We start from the raw sequence: 16,678 nt of genomic DNA on the forward strand, positions 1-16,678 counted from the left end.
TATTTATTGTATAGGTAAATGTTTTTATAAATATTCATTTTATTAGTTTAAAATATTAATAAGTACAAAAACTAAACTAAAAAATAATTAAATTTTAAGAAAATACCATTTAAAGATTAAAATTAATAAATAATAATTTTAGTTTAAAAAAATTATTTATTAAAAAAAGTAAACACGACAATGGTCATTAATGACATAACTTAGTAACGGTCTTATTTTGATAGTTTGTGTCAAAACTAAATTATCCAAAATTAAAGATAAAGACTAAAAAAACATTAAGAAAAAGTATAACAACTGATAATTTTTGAACGAAATGGTCAAACAGATACCACTAATATAAAGTCATTAATATTGTCCCTGATCACACAAAATTATATTTATAAAGATTTAAAAAATATTTAATATTTTAAAAATTAATAATATTTAAATATTAATCAATTTAAATTTTTAAATTTCATATCTATAAATATAATATGCTTGATTTTAGTATTTTTTCTAATTTCCTCTTAAATTTAAAATGTCTTTTTTCACTTTATCCTGTATTACAATTTAATATTGATTATAAATTAAAGCATATGCCATTTTCATCAAATGTTTATTTAAATTTGAATTACCCATGGATACATGTGAGACCCTTAATAATTAGCAATAATAATTTCTGTCACATCACCATTAATGCACGCCACTTTCATACTCAGCCATTAAAACCCATTCACCAATCTCATACACCACTCTGATCTGCACTGGAAAACGCACCACGTCACACGCTCAGGGCTTTAAAAGCGCACCAAACACTGCATGCACGCACGCCACGTGTCACGAGAGAAGTTTCCAATTCAGAAGTGGGTGTGCAGGTGTCAGCAGAGGAGACGCTCGTCCGTGGGGCGTGGCAATTAACAAAACTTTGATTTTTCGAAAATCTCTTCCACCTGCACGCACTCATCTTCTACCTCTGAACCTAACCCTTCATTTTCTCCACCTTCTCTCTAAAACCTCCCAACTTCTCTCTACTGTAACTCACTAAGCGTTTCTCCGATCACGTTTCAGCACCGTAGGAACGTTCGCTGAACCGAGAGCTACGCATTGGACCGAACAGTTTCAAGAACTGAAATTGGTAAGTTTTCCTTCAGTAGCTCGTCCTTAGGTTTTCTGGAAACCAAGTTGTTGGCTGCATGCGTATGTGTAGTCTAATGGATTCATTTTCTGTGGTTAGATTTATTGTAAGAAGAGTCAAGAAACGTTGAGGGTAGGATACCGTTAGTTGGACGAACCAAAAGTCTTGTATTAGGACGTTTCCTTCACTGATCCGGGTAAGGGAAGCTTATATGTTTAATTTATACTTGTATGTTGTATGATTTGATTTGGATATATGAAAAGTATGCTGTTTGAGTTGTTATGAACGATCACTGATATTGTGTATGCTTTCTGTTGGTTGAAATGTATGTTGATTTGGATACGTATGAAAGGTGTATGACTATGGTATGGATGGATGTATTAAAATGATGAGATCTGTATAGTATGAAAATTAAGCATGGATATGAAGTTACTAGATATGAATCATATGAAAGATGTTAAAGTTAAGAAAGTTGAAAAATCTGGATATGATAATTCTCCCTATGATAAATTACGCTCGTCACTGTACGGTCTTATACCATTCGTGTTCCCTGGAAATAACTTAGAGTAGAATTCTTTCATTTGGGAAGAATTCGATTTGAGAACGAGCGTCCTTATTTCGAATTACTATGTTTGAGCGTTCGGCTCAGCATAGGGTTGTCGTACGCCTTAAATGGTACGGAATTAAGTAACGTTCGGTCTTACACTGAGCGTTCGTCCTAAATAGCGCTCGGTCTTATACCAAGCGTTCGTCCTAAAGAGCGCTCGGTCTTGAACCAAGCGTTCGTCCTAAAGAGCGCTCGGTCTTGAACCAAGCGTTCGTCATGATTGGTTTTCGGTCATCTACCTAGCGTGCGTCTTAACGTAGTGTTCGGTCTTAAATCGAACGCTCGTCCTTATCTTTGATTCCTTAACGAACGTAAATAGCGTTCGTCCAAATAATTAGTAAATGTACATTGGCGCGTTCGGTCATTGACTGACAATCGACCCTTTTTAAACAAAAGATTCCCAATGTAGTTAAGTATTCTTCTTGATGTATCTTCGTCCAAGTTGAGTCAACCTGACCTCTTGGTACTTAAATTATTATGAAAATGGTCTTATTACTCTGGAGTCTTCCTGATTGTGACTGAGTTCTTCTAAATCTGGCTTTTTACGTTCGTCCTCTTCCTTCAGAAAGTTGAACGTTCGTCCTTTTAAGAAAGTGGAACATAGAATGAAAATGTTATGAATATGAAATATTAAGACGTGTGAACACTATATTACATGATTATATGATTATGGAATTTGAACGAGCGTTCCAGGGAGGAACGTCTCATATATGTTGGATATTAATTGGTAAAGTATGATTGTGGCTATTGCTAATGCTGGCTTGGTCCATCCTGATATTCCGTGATACTCATCTTCATGTAGAGGAGAGTAGTTCATGTGTGGGAATGGCAGGAGGTCCTTAGTCCATAAGTTAACATGGGCGACGTAAGAACGGACTAACCTCGAGTGGCAGCTGTTGAGTGTATCCCAGTTACTACACCACTCGGGTGCAAGGACGCCTGTAGCTACACGGTTCATACAGTCCGGACGGTCGTCATATATATATATATATACAGATGCTACATGATGTTATATGTTAAACTATGTGTTTGTATGGAATGAAATATTGTATGTGTTGATGTATAACTTAAACTATATAAGCTTACCCTTTCGTTTTCCTTGTGTTGTCCTGCTGTCTATGTACGTTCGTCCTGTCTTGCAATGATCATCCGCGTGGATGTGAGCAGAAGGCGAGGCCACCTTAGAGGATGTGATCGAAGAAGAAAACTTGGTTGAAGTGGAAGTGAAAGCGGAGCAGTAGAACGTCCGTCTTTCGTTTTGATTAGAGCGCGCGTGGATGTTAGGCTGTAAATGTTAGCTTATTTGGACGTTCGGTTAATTCTTTTGTAAAACCGTTCGTTCTAGTTTACTTTCCTGTTTCGGTGTTACGCTCGTTATTTTTGTATCCAAGCCGCTCGGCTTTTGAACCTTGAACTCTGTTAATTGTAAAGACTGCATGTTTTACTGTTAATTGTAATTAATTCTAATCTATGGTAATTACTATATTTTGGGATGTTACAATACACGATATAATTTCATCACAATATGTTTCTTTCCAGTAAAATTTAATTTTGTACTCATTAGAGTAAATGTTTTTGGTTGAATTCAAAATATTGCAAAATTATTTTTTAATAAAACTTCTTAAAGTACCTTCAACATATCTATCTAGCTCTCCATCTATCTATCTCTATCTCTATATATATATATTATAAATAATAATAAATGATTATAAGAATTGGTAACATTAATTTAAGTTAATGGTCATAGTTTAAGAGTATGCAATTATAATGCATGCTAAATGTGAATAATATTGAGTGTTCATTCTCTAGTACTTAAAATAAAATAAAAAATAAAGAGGATAAATCATGTGTAAGGAGAAATAAAAAACAATAAAATAATATAAGAAAATATACAAGACAGTCCATAGCATTATTCTTTCTCTTGCATGTCTAAATCTAGAAATTAGTTATGATATTTTTGGCATTTACATTTATAGTAATTAAAAGTGTAAAATGCCTTTATCAATCAATACAAAAGGTAATATTTCAGTACTACTAATCAAATAAGAATGGGAAATTATTATAACGGTTTTCATTTGATTTTCACACTTAATTTGTTAAAGTCACTTTAAGTTTTTTTTTTTTTATCAATTTTAAACTACTTTAACTTTTTTGTTACTTCTTTTGTTAGTTATGGATTTTGCCTCTTTTTTTATTGAATGTACACACTAATTGGGTTTGAAAATTTTAACCTCCATACCCAAAAAAAGGTGTGTGAAACTAAGGTGGTGGGATGTACTATAATGAAAGACATGAGTTTTCCATTTATGAAAAAAGAAATAGAAAAGATTGGCGACAAACCACAATCTAATCATGTTGTTGTATGAAAGGAAAGAAGTTTGAGGATGATTAAGATTACAAACTGTTGTGATTATGTGCAAATGCCGACCAAGCTACCACCCATAATAATCATCACGTAGAAAACAGAAAAGGAGGTAGAAAAAAAAAGTTTTTGAAAATGATTATTTTAATTCAAGGGTAACAGACCCAAAAATCCAAAAGTTAGGTCCATCAAAGCCTACAAGATTAGATATTAGATGGCTAGTAATTACTATTTCAAACTATAATTAAAAGTTGAATGATTAGGGATCTCAACACAGTGCTTGCAAGGAAGCTTTCCTGATTTTTCTTGGTGTACTTGTTTGCGTGAATTCTGTTGTTATTATTATGTTTAAATTTGAGAAAAAAGAAAGAAAATAAAATATATTTAAAAAATGAAGAATGGGTAGTTAGAAAATTTTCCAATAACTCTACTACCTAAAATTTTGGTCCTATTACTTGTATGAATGAAATTGAAGAGTATGTTACCTTGGGACAAAAAATTAAATTAAATGAGCAGTTTTAACGTGAGACGTTTGAGTCCATAGGTAGTTAATAAATAATAGTCCGTCACATTATTAAACAGTAAGATAAGCATAAGAAATAAAAATAATAAATATTTGTATAATAATAAATAATTATATAAGGGGACAACAGTATAGATAGATGTCCCATCAAGGGATAAAACAGAGCGTAAAAAGGATTGAGAGCCCCAGCCGAAAACGCAAGCGGAAATTGAATGAAGTGTTGCACAATCTGCTTTTTTGACTTAGCCATGATTCAGCCGTGTTTGGTAGTAATAATCATAATCATCACCACACTTAACAACATTATCACAAATTGTTAAGTTAAAATATTCCTTTCTCTTCTTTCTTTTTCCCTTTTAGTATGTAAACACCCACCCATAACTAACAATAAAAATATTAATTAATAAATATAATAATCAAAGTTGACTAGTCAAAAGTCACACCTTAGGTTAAAAATCTAGCTAGCCAATGTTACTTTTGCATCATTAACCAACAAAACAAAACTCTTCCACCAATCTTAATTGCCCGCTGCCGCATCAGATTCTCCTCTCCCACGAGAAATTGACCAGCCGAGAATTTGGAATAAGAATCCAACTGCACAAAGACGTATGGGTAACGAAAATGGAACACACCTTTTTATTTGTCCTTCTTTTCAAAATCAATTTTAAGCATCTGTGCAATGTTTCTTTATATTATAAGTTAATAAAGTATACTACAAGATTTTATAATATAATTTTCATTCAATTTTTGTGTGACCTAGTCCATTATTATTATTTTTTATATGATAAACTAAAATTTGACTGCCTATTATTTAAAGATTATTTGAGATTGTTGTATAAAATTGAATTTATGTTTTGAGGAACACATGTTTTATTGTGGGAGAATTTTTTCAGATAAGATTAGTTTTTATAAGTATTTAATAATCATATATTTGACATTTGAATTTAAGATTATTTATTAAGTTAAAAAATATTTGAGATTTCAATCTAAGACTTTCATAAAAGAATTTTATCATTGATTAAAAATAATTTAACAGATTTTCTAAATGAATTTGTAAAATAATTGGATTGTGAGTCAGCCAAGCAGAAAAGAGAGAACAAATCATCTCATCCTTCTCCATCCCACTAGTCAACACGTGTTGACACCGGCGGTTACCAGTAGCCAGTTACCGGAAAACCTTTTGTTGGTAGGCTCCACCCAACCTCTTCCATCAAAATTTGCTTAATCCAAACACGCACACGCACAAAGTTGAAAGAAATGGTAAAGAAGAAGAAAAAGACACATAGAAGGATGTTAAATTAATCAATTAATTAGTTAATTAATGACCATGGAAAATAAATGAATTAAGGAATTATTTAATTATAAATTAAGATATGATTTAAGGGAGATAAGGCTGTGTGAGGGGTCCTCTCTGAGATTTTGCTCCAAAACCTTCCCTTCACCTGATTTGCAGACACTAACCCAAGAAAGGACCAACCTAAAAACCAAAGAACTTCTAAGAGCTGGGTAGAGAGAGAAAGAAAGACACTTCTGCTCTCTTTCTCTCTCTGGGTCTTTCTTTCTTTTCCTTTCTCTGTGTGTGTGTGTGAGGTACATGCAAAAACAGTGAGTTTGAGATAGAGAAAGAAGGAATTGAAGACTGTTTTTCAATCTTGCAAAATCTGCTCATCAAGTACTTTTGTTGTATTTTCGATTTTGCTTCTTATCCAACTTGTAAGTTTCTTGCATCATTGTTTTTTTTTTTCTCTCTCCATCCATCTTTTTCTTCAGTCTCTCTTTCTAAAGAGCTTTCTAGCTTTCTCATGAACAAGGTGGGTTGTCTGCTATGTTGTTGGGTATTGATGAAGATGGTAGATTTATGGAGATCTAACTAAATTTTGCTTTTTGTTGAATTCTGGGGGACGTTGGTTGATGGGTTTTGTTCAAAGATTTTTTCTCCACATATAGTTGGAATGTTGGATTCATTACATGTGTCCGGATTCACTGGTTTGTTTAATTAAAGTCTGCAGCTATTTATGGTGTTTTGATTATTGGGATCTCTGTGTGAATTTGGTTCTGGAAGGGCAGTTTCCCCTTTTCTCTTTTCTCTATTTAGGGGTTTATAGAAGGAAAAAAAGGTGACTTTGAATGGATTCCGATCTGTGATATTGCTGTGTTGGCGTTTCTGGGCATTTAATTTAACAAATAGAATTGTAGAGAGAGAAGTGCATGGAACTTGTAATTGAAATTGATTGATTCCTTCTTGCACAGGCTCTTGATTTCGAAGGTAGTTCCTTCTGGGGGCGCATGTTGAATTTGGCCCTTGGGCAAAGATAGAAGAGGACATCTAATAATTGAAGGTTGAGTTCTTGTTGGTGCTGCCGCTGCTTTTGTCTTTTGCCTCTTGGGGTGGAGACTATGTTGGAAGGCCGTTCCTGCGTGATTCCGGGGTTGTTTTCCAGCTCTTGTCAGGCAGATAACAAGTGGCCTTTCATGCCATACCTGCCAGACTTGGACATGAAGAATGGCAAACGCCCTAGTGATGGCGATTGTGAAGAAGAATCTCAACCCAGGAAGATGAACAGAAGAGCGGAATCTCTCGATCAAGGGGAGAGAGTTGGAGTTGTCTTTGAAGAACAACAAGCGTATGATGCTGATGATTCTGTCCAAGGAAAGAAGGAGGAGGAAGAGCAGATGGAGCAGGAAGAGCATGAAAGAGGGGATTCGTCAGATTCGGGTTCTCTTTTGCCGAGAATGAACAGGGACAGCTCAATCGCATGTCTGAGCCGATGTTCGAGGTCGGATTATGGTTCTCTGGCCTCACTGAATAAGAGCTTTCGGAACACAATAAGAAGCGGGGAGCTGTACAGATGGAGGAGGCTGAAAGGGATAGTGGAACACTGGATTTATTTTTCCTGTGCCCTGCTGGAATGGGAGGCCTACGATCCAATTCGTGAAAGGTGGATGCATTTGCCAAGAATGGCTTCGAACGAATGCTTCATGTGTTCGGACAAGGAGTCTCTGGCTGTAGGTACGGAGCTTATTGTATTTGGGAGGGAGCTGAGGTCTCACGTGATTTACAGATACAGTCTTTTGACGAACTCATGGTCATCTGGGATGAGGATGAATGGTCCAAGGTGTTTGTTTGGATCTGCGAGCCTCGGGGAGATTGCTATTTTGGCGGGTGGGTGTGATTCGGAGGGTCGTATTCTTGACTCGGCCGAACTGTACAACTCTGAGAATCAAAGCTGGGAAGTTCTCCCTAGCATGAACAAGCCAAGGAAGATGTGCTCTGGGGTATTTATGAATAAAAAGTTTTATGTTATTGGGGGAATTGGTGGAAAAGATTCTAAGCTTCTTACATGTGGTGAGGAATACAACTTACAAACTAGAACATGGACAGAAATTCCTAACATGTCCCCTGGACGCAGTGCTACCTCTGACATGCCTGCAACAGCGGAGGCACCACCTCTGGTTGCGGTTGTAAATAATGAACTTTACGCTGCCGATTATGCTGACATGGAGGTGAAAAAATACGATAAAGATAGAAGATTTTGGCGTAGCATTGGGAGGCTGCCTGAACGAGTGGTGTCGATGAATGGTTGGGGTCTTGCATTCAGGGCATGTGGTGATAAGCTAATTGTGATTGGAGGTCCAAGGACTCAAGGTGAAGGTTTTATCGAACTAAATTCCTGTGTTCCTGGTGAAGGACCTCTACAGTGGAATCTACTTGCCAGAAAACGTTCCGGCAACTTTGTCTATAATTGTGCTGTCATGGGATGCTGAACAATTCACTTCTCAACCCACATTAAATCACTTCCTCAACATTCATTCATCCATCCATTTGACACAAAGATTCTTGCTAATTGGTACTTTTCCCCCTTCTTTTTCGATCTTAATTTTCTTTCTTCGCTGGGGGAAGACGGGAGAAGATTCACTTCACCATTGCCTGAAAAGTTTTCCAACAAGGAGGCTATTCACTTGTTTATTTTTATCTTCAAAATTTCAGTTTCCTTTTTCTTCCTTTCCAATTCCTATCTTCCCCCATTTACGTTTACATGAAAATTTTCAAAGCTTCCTATCATGTACCACAGGAATAGGTTAAATAATTGAAGTAAGTCTCAACACAACTGTAGGTTACCGGTGTTGTTTATTTGATGTTTTTTTCTTTTACCTTTTGTAAGAACACACAGCTAGATATTTTATTTTCATGATCATAATTTTCTTAGCCGGAAGGATGGAATAATTCCTCATAGTTGTTTTTTATTAATTAATTTTGGATTCTCATAGTTAACCATTTCATTGATTACTTGTTGCAAATCTAAATTGGGACCATAACATAGTTGTTTTTCTTCTTCTGCATTGTCAATGATTGAATGGTTGATTATGACACAAGTCTGCTACTCTGCATGATGAAAAACAAGTTCCCTATCTAACAATAAATGATCGGTGCTTTATTTATTTTTATTTTTTTGTCTTTTTTGAAATCATAATTAAAGTTATGGAGGCTGTGGATGCTCAAACGCATGGCAAGCTTGTAACTATGGATAAAGGTCCTTTTCCATGTGGAGGCACCTTGTCACTAAGGTTAATTTGATGTTTGTGTGAGGAATGAGGATTAATATCTCGCGTTGATTCCATAATTTCTATTATTGTTGGAGGCAAAGTTGCTTGTTAGTTTTCTAATCCTACTTTCAAATCTAATACTTTCAAATCTAATACGTGTAGATGTGGTTAGAATAGAAGTATTTATTAAAACTAATTTGTCTTAATTCTATCAATTATAGTTACTTATTAGGTTTTATTATTTCTTTGGGTGGTTGATTCACCATTATTAGATATCTAATCCATTCAATTATCACTTTTTTTTTTCTTTTGCATCAGAATCTTGTCGTTCCACCCATATGTGCACAAGAATAATCTGTAACCATTAATAAGCAATTATTTCGGTAAACGCTTTTAGGTGTATATATTTTTCTCATCATTTTATGTTGAACGTTTTGGCAACTGTTTTCTTTTATCTATATTTTATCGCATTTAATAAAGATGGTCTATTTTTGCCTGTACTTTTTTCTTATTATTTTATATTTATTTCTTAATGTTTTGTTAAAGTTTTTTTTTATCTATAGTTTATAACAATTAATATATTCACTATTGTGATTGTTTCTTTATATACTCTTTTACTAATTAGTAACTGGCTTTTATTTATTTTTTAATTAATAACAAATAAAGATACTCATTTATGTAATAAATTTCGACTTTTATGTTATTTTCAATATTTATGATGACTTCTTTTTATCATGATAACTATTATCTTGACCGAAACTTTTAACTGTATTAATAATTTTTTATCATCATAAAGGAAAGCGTGAATCCATCAAATCAAAACTGACCGATTAAACCATTAAGAGAAAAAAATGTTGCATTTAGTAATTATTTTCAACAAAAAAATATTATATTTAATATTTATTTTGAATTGATTGAAGTATGGTGGATAAAATTTGAGTACAGGGTTATCTATTTTAGATGAAACCTAGGCATGGGTTTGGGCTTTTGGGTTGATAGCCTAAAGAAAAGTTGAAAAAGAAAACCCTATAAATGTTGATGTAACATGCCTAAGATATAATGCATCTAGGTTTTGGACTACCCATAGTAGAAGCTTTTATTGACTAAACTCTAGCTTTGGGATAACAATCATGTAAGTAAAACGTCAAGATAAAGAATATGAAATATATATATATATATATATATATATATATATATATATATATATATATATATATATATATATATATATATATATATATATATATATATATATATATATATATATATATATATATATATGTATATGTGGTGACTTAAATAGTTTCAGAGACTCTTCTGGGAAGTAGCTTTCTGTGAAGTTTCCATAAAAATAATGTTTTTGTAAGTTTTTAACAATATGCTTCTTCTGCTCATGAAGTGTAGCATCACAAAATTTAGGTTAAATTTATTGTACCAGATGCATGTCATCGTTAAAGCTTTGATATCCCCTTTTGGTCTTTTCTGAATTTATTATTTCTGGATTACTAGTGTATGGTTGTTGATTACTATATTCTAAATCAACATTATTAATAATAACGTTGTTATCATCAAAGTAACAAGATTCTTATTTTCTTTGTTATTATTATTATGGTTGCAATCTCATATTTCTCTTTTCGAGAGTGAATTTATAGCATATAAATAAATACAAATATCACTTCATAAATCGAATTATGTTATTGAATTAAATTTAAAATTTATCTCTTAAGGTAATATTATGATTATTTAAAATCTATTTTAACGAGATTTATTATTTGTTGTATGTATAGTATTATTCTTCTATTGTTTGTTATTGATTCATCTATTAATGTTTAATCCCAATATATATATATATCTTATATTAAAGATTTTATATTAATTAAAAATAAAATAAATTTAATATATATATATATATATATATATATATATATATAAATGTAAACAACAACCATACTTAATAACATTTGAAGAGGGCTACCCCTTTTTTTATATATATGTAAATCAACATTTAATTAAAATGTATTTTAAAATTTTAATATATTTTGTATATTTAACACTTTTAAAACTTATTATATATTTGCATAAAAACCTTAAATATTTATTAAAGATCTATTACTAAGCACAAATTTTCTTCACTAAAATTCACTTCTTAATAATTACATTACGGTTGGCATCATACCACCAATACCAACTCCAACTATCAATATCTATGCCATCACCTTTACACATAAAAACATCTTCAATTTTTTTTTAATACGGCATGCAACTTTTAAAACAAGTTTATTTTGAAAATAAGAAATAAGGAAAAACTAAGACTGAAAATTTAAAACTAAAACGAGATTTTTGTAGAAAATTTTAAACTTGTAACTTATCCACCTAATAAAATTTTAGAAATGTGATATCTTAAATGAAAAATAGCTACATATCTTTAAAATCCCACATGTGAATTTTAATAGACTTATATTTCTTCAACTGTTGCTCCACTAAAAATGAATTGGCGACATTTTTAATTAAAGAACAACTAAGACTAACATTTTAAAAGTAAAATTAGACTTTTTCTACCATTTTTTAAACTTCAAATTTAAAGTATCCTAACGCAAAATTAGAAATATGATAGAAAAAAAAACTACGTATCTTAAAATTAAACTTGTAATTAACATTCATTTTGATATCAAAACGTACAATTATTTTTACGTAAAAATATAACAACTAAACATCACAATTTGATGGTAATTTATTTCAGTTAACTTTATGTTACTACTGAATTAATATTTGATAAGAGTTGATAGAAAAAACAGGTGGAATAGTGTTGATGACTTTTCTCTTTACAAGTTTTGCAATTGGTTCATTGCTATTATGAATTGAAAGATCATGATAAGTCCGTTTGCGTGTCTTTTGTTATGGGGACGCTTAAGCCATTTTAGAACGCTTCATCTGCTATGTGTTGAATTCTTCATGATTGATTAATCCATATCCAGGCTGAGATTATCTTACGTAGAACAAGGATTTGAAACACTATTGTGATGTATGAGTTTCTAAGAACAAGAAACAGATGTTGGCCATAACCTATGCATCATGGAAAGACAGTCCAAGGGAAAATTGTTGCGTGCGTGTTGGATTCTTGTGTCAAACGATGTTTCTAGACATGTACACTCCGTACAAAGCATTTTATGTTGAGCTTGTGTTTCGTGTCTGCGCAAGTGCCTATGGGTAACGGGCCATGCCATGATAGACTTGCAGAGAAAAGTTATTTTATAGAAAGGATGTGTGCATGCAATAAAGTTTCAACGTTAGAGGTTTTCTATTTTACTATCTATCTATTATCTTTTATAATTAAAAAAAAATATTAGTAAAATTATTTTAAACCCTGCTACTTCACGTAACCAACCACTGAGTTTGTCAAACCAACTACCACAAAAATGCACATTAATATATTTAAACTTTCTTTACGTCTCATGTAACCACACAAACTGAAAGAAAAACAACCTAAAATACAAAATATAATATATACATATCAGAATTAAGTATAGACTCTTACACAATTAAGCTATAATTTTCTAATTAAAAAGTATATTTCTTTTATTAATAAATACTCAATTCTTTCATATTATTAAATTTTTCAGAATCTTTTCGAGTCTTACATAAATAATAATATAAATAATACATTTTACGATATATGTTAACTACATTAATTTATCATTACGTTTATTGTTTGTTGATGTATTTGACAGTCTTCTAGATATATAATTTATACATACCCGACTTAAGAAGGACGAATACCCCAAAGAAAGATGAGTACCTTTAAGAAATTGAAGACTTGAAATGTTTGAAGTGTTTTTTGGACGGTAAGATATATTTGACCATACATATATAAGAACAATATTTAGGATTAAATATGTTTTTGGTTCCTTAATTTTTAGTGAAAATTGAAAATAATCTCTCTTTGAAACTTCGACCTAATTTAGTTCTCCAATTTTATAAATGCGCTGATTTAGTCATTTTAATCAAATTTTGTTTTATTTATTTAACGTTTCAAACTCGTTTCATAGTACCATTTAAGTTATTTATATCATTTAACATATTTATGCTTAGATTGGACCAAAGTTTTAAAATTTTTACTTATAGTTAAAAGGACAAAAAAAACTTATTTAACAAAGATTGAATACATGAATAACATTGAAAATACCTATTAGGGTTTGGAGTGAGCTCCTCTCAACTGATAGTGGGTCAGAGATTTCATTTTGAAACCCCTTCTTGTGCACCCCATTAGGATGTGGAAAATTACTTCTTGCACCTCCCTCTTTTCTTCGTGTTATTATAAACCCATTTTATTAAAAAAATTAATAAACCTACATAACTTCTTGAATGCAAATCTGTTGTAAATTGTCCTGAAATCATTTTCATAAGTTTATTTCATATTTCATAATTTAGAAGTGATTTCTGGATTAGGATTGCACAAGTCTTCCTATAAAAAAAAAGGTAAAATAGTGATTTTAACATTATGGGGCGCAGGAGGTACGCATGGAGTATAAAAAGGAATAACCATGCAATGCCTTTCAGGCTCTTTGCGCCCCGAAGAAAAAATAGCTCATAATTACACTAACACTTTTTCATTTTTCTCAGATTATGTCTAAGACCTTAGTTTTTAAACTTTTATACAAATTTTCAATTTCTTTTAAGAATTTTATTGTCATCCAATTTTTACATCACACATGCACTCCATTAGGTTTAAAAATACTATATTTACAGTCATGGTGAACCATGATAAGAAAGATCATTATAATAGTAAAGAAAGAAGAAGATTAAGTGTAATTTGATTGTTTTTTTAGGAGATATCATTATAATTCATAGTATTGTTTTTCAACGTCTTACATTTTTCTGATTTCACCTCTTATTCATTTCAAGATAGATTTTATGGAGTGTATTTTTTTAATATTTAAAAAAGCATTTTCTACCATGAAAAGTGAAATAAGAAAATTGTGAAGTGTAAGAATTGAAACCTCACCTTAAGCTCCATGGCTTATTTCTACCGAGTGACAAACTTTATTGATAAAATACATTTTATTTCCAATTATAAGAACTGGATAAAACAATCAATTAAAAATCTTATTCACTTAATACAAATTCAAATTCGTTCTATCCGTTAACAACTTTTGTATACATGAATCCATCCCTAAAAACAGTATTGTTAAAAAATAATTCTTTAAAAGAGTTTTAAAAAATCTAAAATGAATTATAAGAAAAATTGAAAATTTAAAAAAAAAAAAATTTAAGATTTAATTATAAAAAATTAGTTCAGTTAATTTTAACTTATTAAATATTGATGAGAAGATCTATTAAATTTTAATAGATAATAAATAAATTATTAATCATTCACGAACGAATTTTACTCCAATATATTATTTTTATTATAATTTAATTACTTATAGATAAACCAATTGAATAACGCATTAAATGAATTTCACACCCTTAATTTCCAGCATCTTGTTGGCTTATTTCTATCTCTCCACGTTTCTCTGCCTCTCACTTCATCAATGGAATTCAAGGAAGAAAGTAACTACTATTACTGAACGGGTTGGTAAAACAACAAACGAAATTAAATTTCTCACCTATTTTAAAAAGCTATTTCTATTTTAAAAAATAAATATTAAATCTGAAAGTGGTAGCTATTACTTAGTACTTTTTAATAATTGTATGATTGTGGTGGTTAAGAACTATTACTACATATAATGCTTAAACACATTTATTGATTCCAGATAAATCACAGACTTATAATTAATAAACTTAAATTAATTTTGTCTCTTTCTTGTTTTGCATAACTGAAATTTTGCTTCCCATAAATATTATTTCTATATATTCTTTAATTTTTTTTAAATCAAGTAATTTTGATCTATTATTAACATATTAATTATTTAATTATTATAAGAAAACATTGATACATTCAAGCAAATACAGTGTATTAAAGTTTGTTGTTAAATCTTACTACTAATTAACGTTTACGTTGATAAGCAATTGACCATATATTATCACCGAAATATATATTCTGTTAGCAATTTTATATAATATCAGTTAACTAAAATTATTCAATTTAAAAAGAAACGACATGTATCAAAAGTGGATTTAAGTCTAAGAACTGTTTTTTTTCTTAATTTTTATCACTCATGTACTTTCTTTTGCTAAATAGAAATATCACTCATATACAATTTTTTGCTAAAAATTAAAAAAGTGGATAACTTTGGAAATATTATTAATAATTTCATTTTTCACCATTTCTCGTGTAGTTTTTATTTATAGAAACTAACATCTGGTTTTAGTTATTAAACGTATAAGAACTTAAACGGCATGCCTGTTTAAGTTTACTGTTTTTAGGTTATTGAGACGTATAAGTAAGATATAGCTATGGAATTTTTTTTACCATTTTCATCGTCTTTGATTGATTTTGGATTGGTGTATACGCGACTGAAAACTCCCTTTTATGTTCAAGGAATATGGACAATCCCACACTCATTTTCTTGCCCATTATTTTCAATAATTTCATACATACAATTTGCTTTGAATTAATTCCAAAACCCCTAAATTTCAACTTGTCTTTGGGATACTTTCTTTACAAAATAGTAATGTTTTTTCTCTTTCTTCTCTGTTACATGTATCATACATCATAAAATGAATACTTATATTACTATATATGCAAACTATCTAAGTAGGGTTCATAAATTTTTAAAGGAGTAGATTGTGAAAACATGTTATATTCGTGTGTTTAATACATAGAGGAAGTAGTTTATTTTTCAAAGAGAAGACGGCCAATGCATTTAATATTATTAAAGCATTAATGCCATAATTTTTAATAAATTTCATAATTTATTTATTCCTCAATCCTGAAGTGTATATATATATATATATATATATATATATATATATATATATATATATATATATTTACGAAGTATTTAACTTCTTTCAATCATCTACATAATCAAACTATATATACCGAAGATGATGATGATTATAAATTATTTATCCTAATAGTTACGCTAAAACAAAGCTTATAGCTTTATTTATTTATAGATATATATATATATATATATATATATATATATATATATATATATATATATACATAATTATTTTGTCCATAATAAAATATTATTTATTTTTATTAATTAATAATCTAAATTTTTTTAATATCATAATATGCAATTACAGAATATTTTATATCAATTATGAGTTAATATAGAAAGTAAAAGCTTTTGATGTCAGTTGATAATTTATGTAGGAAGCAAGTTTCTACATCAATTATATAGTATAATTGATGAATATATAACCTTTTATATCAATTATAATTTACAACTCGTCTAATCGATTAAAACTATTTAAAATATAGCAGGTGGTGTTTTTATTAATAAAAAAATGTAATATTTTTTAAAATTTCAACAAACAAAAAAATGGTCACATTAGAAAACTTGTAACCAAATTTATAATAATGTTAACAAAATCAAATTTCTATATCTGAAAAGAAAAAAAACAAATAAA

At 30.3% G+C, this 16,678-nt stretch overlaps 1 protein-coding gene across 1 annotated transcript; it reads left to right on the forward strand.

The window, feature by feature from the left end:
- Window positions 1–5,946: 5,946 nt before the first annotated feature.
- On the forward strand, window positions 5,947–8,817 carry LOC108320158 (F-box/kelch-repeat protein At1g26930). The gene is made up of 2 exons (XM_017551509.2): window positions 5,947–6,319; window positions 6,857–8,817. The coding sequence occupies exon 2, from the start codon at window positions 7,004–7,006 to the stop codon at window positions 8,369–8,371; it is 1,368 nt and encodes a 455-aa protein (XP_017406998.1). The 5' UTR covers window positions 5,947–6,319; window positions 6,857–7,003; the 3' UTR covers window positions 8,372–8,817.
- The last annotated feature ends 7,861 nt before the right edge of the window (window positions 8,818–16,678 follow it).

Source organism: Vigna angularis, chromosome 1 (genome assembly GCF_016808095.1).
Source record: "Vigna angularis cultivar LongXiaoDou No.4 chromosome 1, ASM1680809v1, whole genome shotgun sequence".
Taxonomy (NCBI): Eukaryota; Viridiplantae; Streptophyta; class Magnoliopsida; order Fabales; family Fabaceae; genus Vigna; species Vigna angularis.